The sequence below is a fragment of the Ixodes scapularis genome, unplaced genomic scaffold (assembly GCF_016920785.2).
Source record: "Ixodes scapularis isolate PalLabHiFi unplaced genomic scaffold, ASM1692078v2 PGA_scaffold9__187_contigs__length_104089568, whole genome shotgun sequence".
Taxonomy (NCBI): domain Eukaryota; kingdom Metazoa; phylum Arthropoda; class Arachnida; order Ixodida; family Ixodidae; genus Ixodes; species Ixodes scapularis.
In genome coordinates, this window is record NW_024609884.1 from 5,776,511 (window position 1) to 5,789,986 (window position 13,476).

Consider the following 13,476-nt stretch of genomic DNA (forward strand, 5'->3'; position numbering starts at 1 on the left):
ATGATCGTTGTCACATCAAGAAAAAAGAAAGTTCTGCGCATTTTTCGTGCGGTGCGAGGAGTGGTTCTTACAAGATTTGGTTTTCAGTAGTAAGAAACGTTGCATTTGGGGCTTGAAACGTGTACGTCTTGATAAAATAACAAAGCTAATCTAAGATGCACATAATATAGCACAACGTTCCGCATAGAGCCGTTCTTTTTTTACTACGTTGTTTTGTCGTTTTTCTTTTTTTTTTTTTTTTTTGTGAATACGCGTATAGTGTCTTTATTAAAGTGTATTCATCAGCCCTGTATCGAGCGAGCCCGAATAAAGCTCAGGTGGATTGAAAACGGAGGGGGTCGAGCTCTCCAGAAGGAAGGAAACACCAATGCTCTCATTACACAGTTACACTTCTTGACCTCATTGCACAGCTCTTACTCGGGAATGTGGGAGGAGTCCTGAGAAGGCTATCGGGCCTCGGTTGTGGAGGTGCCGTCCGTTTTTATTCGGGCCCTGTATCTGTTACGCACGTCCAATTATTTGAGCTGCCTTCTCGGCGAGCAGGAGGACCGTGGCGTGCGGAGTGCTTGACAGTTGAGACGGTATCACAGATGCATCCACCACCCTCAGGTTCTGCGTGCCTTTCACTCTGGAAAGGTACATAATAGAGACTTTTATAGAATATCAACACTTCGGGTACCACGAGCAGCTTGGGGCGTCGCTGTGTGATGCCCCCATTTAAAGCTTGCGTAATTATTTTGCATACAATCGAACACTGATTGATTGATAGTGGTTTTATGCCAGAAACCCACGGAAAGCATGGGTAAACGAAATGTTTCAATCAACTCATCCACATGACAGCTGCGGTGATGTCCAAACATAACGGCACGACTACACATAATCACACTTAACTTCACTAACTCATTCGATGCTAGGAAAATTAGAGTAAGGACGCGGGCGAGCTGGTGACGAATCATAGTAGAAAAGACCAGAGAGAAGGAGCTAAAAAGGGCAAGAACAGGACGGTGTTGTTCTTGTCCTTTTTAGCTCCTTGTCTCTGGGTTTTTCTACTATGATTCGAAGCTACTTCTTTTCTCTATCTTTCTTTTCTCCTCTCCTCTTCGATTTCTTTTCAGGACGAGAAATGCCCCCGTCCGGGAGGCAGAGCCTTCGCTTTCTGATGCCGTTTCTTTTCTGAGGCCGTAAGCAAACCAACGCCTGACTGGAAGCAAGGAATTCACCTGAACTCGGCATCGACGACTGAGGACTCATCCGAGAGGTCTCCCATGGCCACCGTTCCCATTGGATGACCGATCGTCATGGCTGCCGCCCGGGCCCAGCACTGGAGGTACTCCGTGTTCTCCATGGAGGGCTCGTAGCTTGTGCAGTAGCGGTACTTGGGCATGTGCAGCGAAACTCCCAGCTTGGCAAGCGGTGCTGTGGACGCCAACCGCGACGCAGTCTTCATCGCTGCAAAGCCGCATATTTGTGAAAGCATCTTCTTGCCTCGCTTACGCGTGCCGAACTTCTGCGTTGCAAACCAAGCAAACATTGGGCAGTTTTGTGTTCATCCACGGTATACAGTCAGAGCGAACAGCTGCGACAAGTCACGGCGAGGTCGTTGGGCATCGGTGTCGCGTTCATGCACCGTGAGCTGCGTGAACAAGAGTGCTCGGTACAAAATAATTGGCATCCGACTTGCATCGGACGACAGAAGAAAACGCAATCACACAACGTGAAGTTTTGGTATTACATTTCTTGCGCACTGGCCGCCATTCGGCACGCGCTCTCCGCTTGTGCCGATCGACGCCACCACAGAACCCCCCCTCAAGGCGCATTCCCACCGGCGATGTAAGCAGTCGCGCGATGCGACTAGATCGCATCACAAAAAAAGTTAGATGGTCACACGGGCGTGCGCGATGAGTGAGTCCAACGGCTTCGTTGGCGAGTCGTTTCTTGAAAACTCTCGCTCCGAACGCCGTTGATTGGCTCAGCCGCTCCGTGACTAGATCGCATCGCAAAAAAGTCGGGTCGAGAAGCGACTGCTCAAATCGCGTCGCTTTTTGCCCGGGATGGTCGCTTTTGTGATGAAAGTTATCGCGCGACTAGATCGCATCGCCGGTGGGAACGCGCCTTCAGAGATGGAGACGCTCCTCTCTGCTCTGTTCCAAACGCTTTTCTTTTCTTTTTTTTACAGCGGAGCTGTTAAGGGCCTGTTTACCCAAGGGTGTGTCCCGAACTTTGGACACCTACCGCCATCTACGAGCGACGGCGGCAAGCCACGTATCTGGTTGCCGCCGTCGCTCATAGATGGCGGAAGCCTTTCTACTCTGGCTTGCCGAGTTGCGGCCGGCCATTACTTTCTATTGTACAGTCGGGGACAAAAGTCTCCAGGACACGCGAGCTGCGACTGAAACGCATTGCTCTGCCATCTGCCGGTGGGTCGCCTGGTTTCGAGATCACAGAAAAGCGCATGCGCGTCCTACTGTGCCTGACAACATGTGCGCTTTCCCGCTCTTCTGCGGCGCGGCGCCTAACTCGGAATCGGGCGCGTGGTACCGCCTCGGAGATAGCGCTTACTGACATGGCACATATCAAGCAAGAAGTCACGGCATCTCAACTGAGCGATGAGCTCAACTGGTTATAAAGCAAGGTGCGCTGACACGGCGAAATGCGGCGAAATGCCCCAGGCGGTATCTCGAGTTTCGGAATGTGTAGCAGACGTCGTCAGCCGCCAGCGCTATCTCCGAGGCGGTACCACGCGCCCGATTCCGAGTTAGGCACTGTGCCGCAGAAGAGCGGGAAAACAGACATGTTTGCAGACAGAGTAGGACGCGCATGCGCTTTTGTGTGATCTCGAAACCAGGCGACCCGCCGGCAGATGGCAGAGCGATGCGTTTCAGCCTAGGGTGCCTACATGTCTGTCTGTCTCAGGGTGAAGACATCCATTATTGCCCTGAATGTGCCAGCGCGTGACGCTTTCGTGCATTCGGTGCGTGACTTGGGCGGTAATATGGCGTCTATGCATTAGCCAAAGCTACGGGCTCGAGCTGAGTGACACCGGGTTGCGCGCACTTCAAAATGCATAAAAAAAACATTGGGCGGAAAAATGGCTGAGATGTCACCACTCAAGCAAAAGCGCGCGTGTGTATGAAGGCACTCTATTTCAGCCGCAGCTCGCACGTCCTGGAGACTTTTGTCCCCGACTGTGCAGCTCCATTGTCCTTCCAAAGCTGATTTTTTTTTTTTTTTTTTGCATTTGTTTCGGAGCGCGTGCAGTGCGTCTTTCGCCACGAGCTCTTGGCATTGACAGTGTTGCGACGGAATTTTTCATTTGCTACTTCTTTTTTCCAGAGAGCGCGTGCAGTAAGCATCGGGTGCTATATACTTCGTTTCAGCTTAAAGGGGCGATGCAACAATTTTTGTACTTTGCGCAAATACCGCTTAGAACGGATCCCTGACATTAATGACCTATGAAACACGCGTTCGTTTTTCACCCCACGCAATAGAAGTCCCAGAAAAAAATTAAAGAAAAACGAGCAGCGTTCACCCCCTCAACTCGCAGCCAGAACAAGCGGCCACGTGATCTGGAGCCGATTATATGCCGCCAATGTTGATCATAGCCACGCGCTGGGGTTGGCAAAGCACAGGGCACGCGCTGAGTTCCAGATATTGTTAGGGCTCGGCTATTGTCGTCGTTGCAGCGATTGGACACGGGCCACTACCCGATTGCTTCTTGAGCTAGTAATTATCACGAGCCCAAATTGAGTGCCCACGCAATGCTCGGGTCCAATCTATGAACAGCATTCAAATATCGTCATATAGGTGTACTGCGATACCCACGTTACGTCATGAAATTTGGCAAAGGAGAGATTGAATGAAAATGATCGCTTTTGTCCTTGAAATTACACCGCAACAAAGGAGTTTCTTGGCCAGCGGAGTTGCGTGCGAGTATCCTTGACTCCCACTAGTGCCAGTAAGCTCGTGTATAGTGAAAAACATTCCAACTGAATATCGTTGCACAGCTCCTTTAAAGCGCGAAACACATGTACGACGAAAACCTTCCGATCCGACGTGCGGACTGCCGGAATGACCTTGGGGGGGCGAGGGTTTTCGTAGCATTGGAGAGCGTTGAAAACCCTCGCCTCCGACCGTCGTATTGCGCGGTCGGACGTCGGATCGGACGGTTTCGTCGCCCAGACGCAGCCGATGCTACAAGCACGAGCGTGTGGCCCTGAACGGTGCTTGCACTGCACAATCGCGCGGGCTTGGCAGGGACGCTGAAAGCCTGGAGCTCCCGCTTGTAGCGTCGGCTGCTGGAACGAAGCCTACAAGGATGGGTTTGTTAACGCCTCCGCTTCGCCCGCAGCGGACCCAGGTTAGACTCCCGCTAGAGGCGGCGGGCGTCCTTTTTTTTAAGGCTTTTGCAACATCGATGACACACTCCCGACATTGCCAACAACAACATCAATAACAGACGTCAATTCCAGTGGTGGGAAGAGCCCGTAACAGCTCCCGCTGTAAAACAGCGCCGAAAGCGGTTCAGCAATTGCGTTGCAATACACCATCTTCCCGAGCAGCGTGCAGCATTACGAAAGGCGTGTGCCTGTATTGTTCGAGCACTCGGAAAGCGCCGTCTGAAACAGGCGATCCCGGCCATCACTCCCGCAGTTTCGCACAGTGCTGCTGCAATTTATGGCGCCTATAAATAATGTATTTTATTCGCTATATGAATTGGGGCAATGTGGGGAGTTGGGTTAGTTGGTATAGACACGATGAAAAACAGCCCACAAACTACGCGTGCTTCAAAAACACGTTTCGGGTGCATTTTTGGGGCAAACAGAGCACGATAGAAATTTCACACTTATACTCCAACAACAATCTCCTAGAGCAATTGCCCGAGAAAGATGGCACCCAGGGTTTGAACGCAATCCAGCAGTAGATAAAAGCCTCTTCCTTAACCCATGTAAGCCACCCGCTGCAAACCTGATTCCTGTCACTTGTGGAACTTGGGCGGTACGATGTGCGTTCAAATATTACAAGTTATATTCCTCGAAACGGCGACCTCATGCACAATGCAACAGACTCGCACCTTTTGTAGAAGTTTTACCAAGCGGCTAGTCGCGCAACCCTGGGGTTGAATCGCGGCTCAGCATGTACGAAGTAAACTCACGCGTGGCTTTGGTATCCAGAAAACTAAGTCCGCTGGTAAGATGGCATAGTTTGTTGGATGATTGCCATTGGTTACATCAAACGCTCCGACTGGTTCGGACGTTTGCAGTTTGAATAGCACCGACTGCTTACGATGAGGGCAGGGCGCGACGCGAGGCAACGGAACTCAGTCGACGCAAATGTCTGAACCAGCGTTGTCCTTTCAAATAAAATTACACCATCTTCCCGAGGGGAACCATGGGGTGATGCGGAGCATCGTTCCATCACACTTCATCGGAAGAACGGAGTGAAGTGGAGTCAACAGCGGTCAACTGGTTTGCTCTTTATGTTTATACAGCCTTGATGGAGATGCGCCTCAACGGGTAATCGGTCTCTTAGCTGTAGATGAGAAACTTAGCCAGTGCAGTACAACCGCTAACCTGGGATTCTTAACGTGCATCACGCAGTAGGCATCACATGAACGCGTGCCGGTACGAAACTCATCCTGATCGAAACGGGCGGGGGTGGCGGGGACTCGAACCCAGGAGGTTCCCAGCGCAAGCTTTCGCTCCACGCTCCGAGCTGAGACGCGCTAGCCCACTCGGCCACTTCCTCCCCTTGAACGCGCGCAGCGCGCTACCGCTGCTTATATTCAAACTTGAAGGAGAAGAAACTAGAGGAGGAGAGTTGCGCCTGCGCGCGCGGTGTGAGTAGAAGCGAACGCACGCGAAGTGCACGCAGCTGGTAGCTGCGTGCACTTCGCGCAGCTGTTGAAGAGAGAGAGAACGCACGCGAAGCTGTTGGAGAGAGGGACGCAGCTGGTAGCTGCGTGCACTTCGCGCAGCTGTTGGAGAGAGAGAGAACGCACGCGCAGCGAGGAGAGTTGCGCATGCGTAGTGTGAGTGCGGACTACGACGCCGCGGGACATAGCCCGAGCAAGAGATGCTCCGCATCTAAAAGGAAAAAGAAATGCCTTGTCATGATGCATGAATCTCTATGACAGCTAAAGAAACCTAGGGCGTGGTCAGATTACGCTTCTTGCTTCGTGATTGGTTCGTCTCTGTTCTTATCGGCACAATCTCATTGGCTGCTGACAAGATTCTCGGGACACGCGTTTCTTAAGCTCCCAACCATAGCCTCCTCTATACTCACAAAGACTGGCAGTTTGACGCCGGCGCCATAGAGTGCCCTGTCGCAGATTGGGAGCGCGAGGATCTGGTCGCACAGAGCATTTATAGGGGAACCTGGACTTCAGCGCACAGCTCTTGCAGTGTCGAGGATCCGAAACACACTCGTTCGCTGGGGAGAAGTGTATTTCGGCGCCTCGCCGCAGCGGGGCGCCAGTAACGTGGCTTTCCTAGGTGGCGTAAGCTACCGCCCGATCCAAAGGGCTCAGCCGTATTCATCCATCCATCATCCATCCATCCATCCTCTCATCCGTTGTCTGCCGCGCTCCACCTTTTCCATTTTGGCGGCCGCTTCTCGTAGCGATCTGCCACAGATTGTCAGTATATAGGAGGCTATGGCTCTAAAGAAAAATTCCCTTTCCTGCTGAACCCCAGTCAGATAATCACGCGTCCAACTATACGGCAAGCGAGCGTTCCAAAATGCATCTTTGGCGCATCGGCACGCAACGAGAAGCACGCCAATTCAACGGCAACATAGAAAACACGCAGAGAAGGTGACGAGGCAGCGCTCGCTGTCCTCAGTTGAGGTCGTGGAAAAGCGACTCACACGTGGGCGCATATGACGGGTAAACAAAAGTCACGAGGTGCGCAAAGAGCAGGCGAACTTGTGTGTCGCATACGCCAGCGAAGGACGAAGCTTCTCGAAAATGCCACTGGACCGATGTCGTTTCACTTGCCCATTGTTCGCAGTGCATTTTAAAATCATATTATGAAACTTGTTCGCCGTGGTTGGCTGTCTCTGTTTTCTGCACGAAAATCAACTCGGAGACTTTTTTTTTTTTTGAGAAAGGTATATAGTTAGTCGGAGTGCGAGTTGAACGGTGTCGATTCATCACTATAGTCTTTTCCCCGATACAGAGGAACCTCGTTCGCTCGGTGGTTTCTCAGCAGGAGATACCAAGATGTCCAACTACTATGAAAGTGCTTACCGTTTACGGTACATTCCAGGTCGTGCGGATGAGTGAAGTACTTGGGATCGATTCTGGGTGGATCGGCTACACGGTTGGTGCTAAGAGTCACGTGCCCCGTCGACTTCGGGTGAAGGCACGACACGAGCATCACGAATCCTTCCTTGGAAGTGTTCTTCGTATCTGGATAGGAGGCTCTGAAATCCTATTTCGTAAGCAGGGACACATAAATTGGAGGATGCTTGCATTTATTGCCGATCATCCACGTAACCTGGGTGTGAGGCTTTAAATTCATAAGATGTATAAAAGCTCTTTTTGTGAAACATGGTATAGCAACCCACGCCCAAACGAGAGTGACCCTCGAGAAATGTTTACTTACCTCTAGATATTGATTCGATACTTTCAGGAAGATGTCTTCATTTACGGAGCCGATATTAATGAGCATGAAGAGTGCTTCCGAGGCCCGGTCATGTCCTTCGGTCCTAAGGGCGGCCTCTACTCCACTGGATGCTAAAAGACCTGCTCAAAATGTTCCCCCTCTGAGTGACAATCTTTATATAACCCCCCCCCCCCCCCTCTTCTTTTTTTTTTAATTTGATGATTTCAATAGGAAGGTTCGTATGCGTGAACGCAACAGGCTACGTGTCCTGCTCATTTCTCTGCAGTCCGCTTTTGAACTTGCCTTCGCCCCACAGATAGTTCCAGAGTTGGCGTACGCTCTTGACTTTGTACTCGTTGATGCTGATGGGAGCGCGCATGTTGAAGTACATGGGCACCGCCACTTGGTCCTGGAGGTTTTTGCCGACCCATTCAACCTCGCTTACAACCGGGATCTGAAATTGGTGCAACACGAACCCGCGGGGGGTTTACAGTAAATTTCTGTGCTTTGCGTAAAAAGTTGGGCGGGAGGCGGTATAAATCACTGGGCGAGTGCTGTGCCCGGTCGAGAGGTCAATCCAGCACGTACCGAGAGCCGGGCGAGCTCGTCTTTAGGCCCAACGCCAGATAGCATGAGTAGGTGAGGAGAACCAATGGCACCAGCAGACAAGATGACGTCACGTTTCGCAGTCACAAGGTGCGTCTGATGCTCCGAAGTCACCATCTCGACTCCCACAGCTGTGACTCCGTCGAAGAGGACCTGGCTGACGAACAGGCGTCCGCTGAGTTCGTGTAACGCAGCGCGTGCACTTTCATCGCGCCTGATTCAAACTGGATGCTCCCGTTTTATTCGAGCTGTAGGGAGTATTCACTGGCGGCCATAGTTGTGTGCGCGAATGCTGAGCGCGTGCTGATGGCGAGCTTCCACAGTTCTTTTGCAACGCGCATTCCGCACCATTAAAAGTGCCGGCCTTAGCACCCTATTGATGTGGGCTCGTTCTGAGCACGCGCTCTAAACAGCACCCACAAATACGGCGTTTAGTGAATACTCCCCATTGAGATGTTTATGAAAGGCACAGTCCACACGTCACGTGCTAGGTCAGTCGAGCTCGCGCGCCCTCACCAGAGCCCTTTATACTGGCCCTCGCCACAGCGGCAAAAAAAAAAAAAAAAAAAAAAAAAACGCTTGTGCGGCGTTTACAAAGACAACAAGGATGCGCCCTGAGGCATTTTTGTGGAAAGGTAATGCAATAAAGCTGTCCCTGTGAAGGAAGGGTCAGTGTTGTACGGATTTTCATCCTTCCGAAGATTTTTTTTTTTTAATTCACAAGTGACATAATGTACACACAATGTAGCTCATATGAGGGCTGAAAAAGAGAATGTAACGTTTTTTGTATGTGTGTAAACAATTGTCAATAAAAGGCTTAAAAATAATTGTTTTTAGTCTTGGCTATTTTGGCTCTATTTATTTTACGGCTTTGCCTATATTTGGGATATACCTACCAGCCGTTTAGCGGTTTTTGGTGGGATCATCTGGCAACACTGTCCCCAAACCGATTCGGGCGTCGTCGCAGTGCGACGCCCCAAGCTCCTTGGTGGACCAAAAGAGTTGGGGCCCCCTGTTCTATAAGTATTATCTTGTTTTCGATATAGCGTATTCTAGAGGCACATTTTTGTGACAATCGTAATCCATCAACAATGTGTGCACTGAAAATTCGAGCAACTGACGCTTAACTGTCGTCGTAACATGTGTATACAGATGTTTAAAAAAAATCCAAATAGGTGTGCAAATAAATAAAACGTATTAATTAAATAAAATTAAAAAAAACAACGGAAAAGCAATGTACGGTGTGACTGGGGTCCGAACCCGGGTCTTCTTATTACCCGCTAGGCGCGTTAGAGACCCAGACTCAGATCCCCATCCCCAGCCCATATGATTTTCCGCGGCTTTTGTACTTGATTTTATTGATGCATTTTCTTAATCCGCATGCAGTATTTGGATTATGTACACTCTAATGGCCTTGCAAAGACGACGCAAATGTGCTTTTGTAGGAGAGAACGTCACCTTGGTTACTTGAACTCCCGTGAAGATTCGCAGACCCGGGTGCGTTAGTACGGGCTTCACGTAGGTGTCGTAACTGGTCCATCTCTTCCCTTTGTAAATGTTGTCTACGGAAGACGAGTGATACGATGAGAAGCGTGAGCCCTTTGGGTCAACGATACGAAGTCAGTCAAGTCAAATACGCTACTTTGAAGGAGAAGGTTGTCGTGGTCCCCGGTTCGGTGGCTGTATACTCCGAGTTGTATAGCCGCATCCCTAAATGAGGAGCACAGCTGTGAGGAGCTGCAACTCAACCGAGACACGGGAATCTGCGCATCTGGCGCTTCGCGATCTGCGAGAGGGAAGAAAACGACAAGACCTTTCAGCGCCCATTATTCCCTGGTGTCATTTCGGACATCTCTCGAGGTCGAATCGAAGCTTGTATAGGAAAGATAGAAGATGCACTTTGAGCTCTTGTTTGTTAGTGGAACATATACAAAGGCTACCTGCGTGCATTCGTCGAATCTCAGTTTCTCTCATTTGTCTGGCAACAAGAGTGCTGGTCATCCCTGGTCGTCTCGAGGCCACTTGTACATGCCTGTAAGAACGCTAAGATCTCAATCGCGAAGCTAGTTTTATATTATTTATTATTATTATTATTATTATTATTATTATCATCAAGAATCAATAATAATTTTTATTAGGTGTCTAGGAACGACCATGCGGTTTCCTGGACACCTAATAATAATAATAATTATTATTATTCCGCTTTCATGTTTGTTTCCGATATTTTCGGGCCCGTCAAAGCCAAAGTAGGCTTGTGGGATATGGCCTGGAAGAGGCAGTTAGTCATTAGATACACACCTAGTTGACAAACTAACACCGATAGACAATCATAGTTTTCCGGGGGGGGGGGGGGGGGGGGGGGAGGGAGGGGGGGGGGGGGGGGCGGCGGGCAGTCAGTCACTTTGGTACATGGCACGGATAGAGAGAGTCAATCATAGTGGACCGGTAGAAACATTATAGACATATGTACAGGTACATATAGAAATACATACAAAGTATGCATATAGATATATACATGCCACGGACAGAGATAGTCAGTTACAGTGGACCGGTACAAACACCATAGAGATTAATACAGGTAAAATCAAAAGGTTTCGACGAGGTTGGCAAAAAAAAGAAAAAGGTAAGAAAAACATTAACCAGTAGTTATGCTAAAGTTCAATCAATTAGGAATTTTATTAGTTGCTTTTTTGAGGTAAGCGTAAAAATGGCATCAGGAAGCGAATTCAATATTTTTGGGAGATAAATATTACGAGTAGCTTGTCCGTAGCGAGTATAAGAATGAGGTACAACATAGCGAGGACTATCTCTTTGAACTCTGGAGGGCATGAATGTTTTTTTTTTTTGTTTTTTTTAATTATCCACCCAAAAGTGGCGCAAAATAACTAAATTCTTTTGGAAGGAAGGTAAACCAAGATACTCAAAGATACTTCCGCATTCTGTCAAATCACAGGTATATGCCACGCTCTTGAGCAAGTTCCGCAGAATATTATCGATGCGTACTTGCCATCTTATGGGGCAATTGGAAAGAATAGTAGTTCCATATCTTAAAACGCCGTATGCAAGACTGCTGGCAATAGCTCTGCGCACACATAATAATAATAATAATAATAATAATAATAATAATAATAATAATAATAATAATAATAATAATAATAATAATAATAATAATAATTAAAAAAATTCGGTAGCATTTTGAGCATTCCAAGGACTTACATGACAGCCTGAAATGCGTAGCACATAGAATGTCTCGACACGGTGACATAAAACAAACTATACACACGTGCCTGGATGCTCAGGCTCCGCATCGGTTCCTATCTTCAAATTCTTCCTTCACCAGCCAACAAGAGGCCACCATTCGCATGGGCAGATGATACACACTTTGGTGATGATAGCTATCGAAGTGGCCAGACTGAATTTCGGAAAGGGTCTATTTTGGGGTTGCTGGCGGGCTCTTTCCTAGCTTTCCCTATCCTTCGTTTCACCTTATGTTGTACCGCAGCGAAGGCTAGAAGCGCGAGCTCATAGCGTCGGCAGCCGCTTTTAAAGGGGTACTCCACCGATTTTTTGAGCTACCTCAACTAACTATATTTTCTGACTCCCCGGCCTTTACTCTCTCCGGTATGCTATTCAGAATCGCGAAATTCATAATAGTTATTGCGAAATCGGCAAATGAAAATGATGCAAAAACCAACATTCAAATATACTCGCGCTTTTCAGGGCCCTGACGTCAGTGGCAGGCAGGCTTGCCAGTCGAGCAAGCAGCCAAAAAATAGAATATGCCGATCATTTGCTCCGTGCTGGAGCGCGGGTACTGCAGCGAGCTTCCCAAGCATTCATTTGACACCATGAAACTGCTTCGAATCAGTTTAAAACAAAATCTACAGCCCAAAGAGTGAACCCCTGCCTTCCACTGACGTCACTTTTTCACTGTTGCCAGTAGAGACTTCGAGCTTGAAAAACACGGTGAGGACCAAAACTGTAAATTCAATAACTTCGCGAAAAAACAATATTTTGACTTAATATTTGGGATACTATTTTCGCGATGTTTGTTGGTTAGTTTAGCAAAATTTCAAGCAAATCAGAGACAATGAAAAAATCGGTGGAGTAGCCCTTTAAGTCACGACTGCTTGTGCCGCCGAGATGTGGCCCACACCAAGGAGCTCGCGCTTGTAGCCTTTCCTGCGGTACATCATAAGGTGAAACAGAGTATAGATCGACACGAACTGCTGAGATCGGGTCCGGCTCGAAACAAGCGAGCAACACGGAGCAACTCGAGGACGTTTGAAGCGGCAGCAGCCAATCAGGGACGCGATATTTTCACGCACATTCTAAAGCGGTGATGAGGATTAATGATGACAACTAAGGACTTGGGTCTGGTTTGAAAAAAATATTTTTTTTTGGGAATAAATCGCTTCAGAAAGATGAGTTAGTAATACTAACTCGACGTCATTTAAATGTCTAAAACACGTTTATAGCGCATAACTCTGTGTCTGAATAGTGCAAGAAACCTAAAAGGTAATGATGATGATTAAAAATCCTAGCACTTGGTTGCTGCGTGTGAACGTGGGAGGCCCGGCCGCGTATTATGAGACCCCCCCCGGCAGAGCCCCGCGAGAGAGAAAAGAAGGAGAGAGAGGAGGAAAGGGAGGAGGGAAGAATACCGCGATTGGCTGGCGCAGTCACGTGGTACGCCTGCGCTACGGGCTGTTCTAAGCTGCGTGCAGCCCCCCTCCCCCCCGCCACCGCCGTTGAGCAGACGCCGTACTGTTTTGTTTTGGAGTACTCCGCGCCCCAGTCGAAAAAGTGCATTGGTGCAGTCCTAGATATTGGAAGGTATCGTTGGTGTGAAACTGGATAACATACGCGCACAGGTCTCAATGCTGACTGGGCAGCTACGCTACGGCCGTTTTATGCTTTCTGCCGTAACGTTCACGTACGCCAGGGCGGAAGGGTGTGTTTAGGCCTAAGGACCCGTGACCGCTGCCAGCGTTCCGAAGTCATTTACGGCCTGAAAATAAACCCAGCTCGTTTGGCTTTCGCTAAAACGTCCAGTGTAGCTATTGTTTTATTTCATTCGAACGACGCGCCGCTGCGGTGTTGTGTAGTCTGCCCACGACCAACTCTATATAGAGTTGGTCGTGAGTCTGCCCTACAGCGATGCCCAACTCGCCCCTTGGCAGCATTATTCACGGGTGTAACATCATTCGCCCATTGCTGGCCTCAACAGGAATCGCGCCAGGTACGTATGAGACGCCAACGGAGC

At 49.1% G+C, this 13,476-nt stretch overlaps 1 protein-coding gene across 1 annotated transcript in view; it reads right to left on the minus strand.

The window, feature by feature from the left end:
- Positions 1–248: 248 nt before the first annotated feature.
- Positions 249–13,476, minus strand: part of LOC8027504 (alcohol dehydrogenase [acceptor]) — a 47,678-nt gene continuing 34,450 nt past the window's right edge. Inside the window, exons 5-12 of the mRNA XM_040206114.3 lie at positions 9,853–9,996; positions 9,669–9,772; positions 8,193–8,363; positions 7,908–8,058; positions 7,605–7,744; positions 7,247–7,430; positions 1,221–1,449; positions 249–628 (exon numbers count right to left, since the gene is read on the minus strand). Coding sequence (XP_040062048.1) covers positions 502–628; positions 1,221–1,449; positions 7,247–7,430; positions 7,605–7,744; positions 7,908–8,058; positions 8,193–8,363; positions 9,669–9,772; positions 9,853–9,996 — 1,250 coding nt within the window. The 3' untranslated portion in view covers positions 249–501. The remainder of the gene's footprint in view (positions 629–1,220; positions 1,450–7,246; positions 7,431–7,604; positions 7,745–7,907; positions 8,059–8,192; positions 8,364–9,668; positions 9,773–9,852; positions 9,997–13,476) is intronic.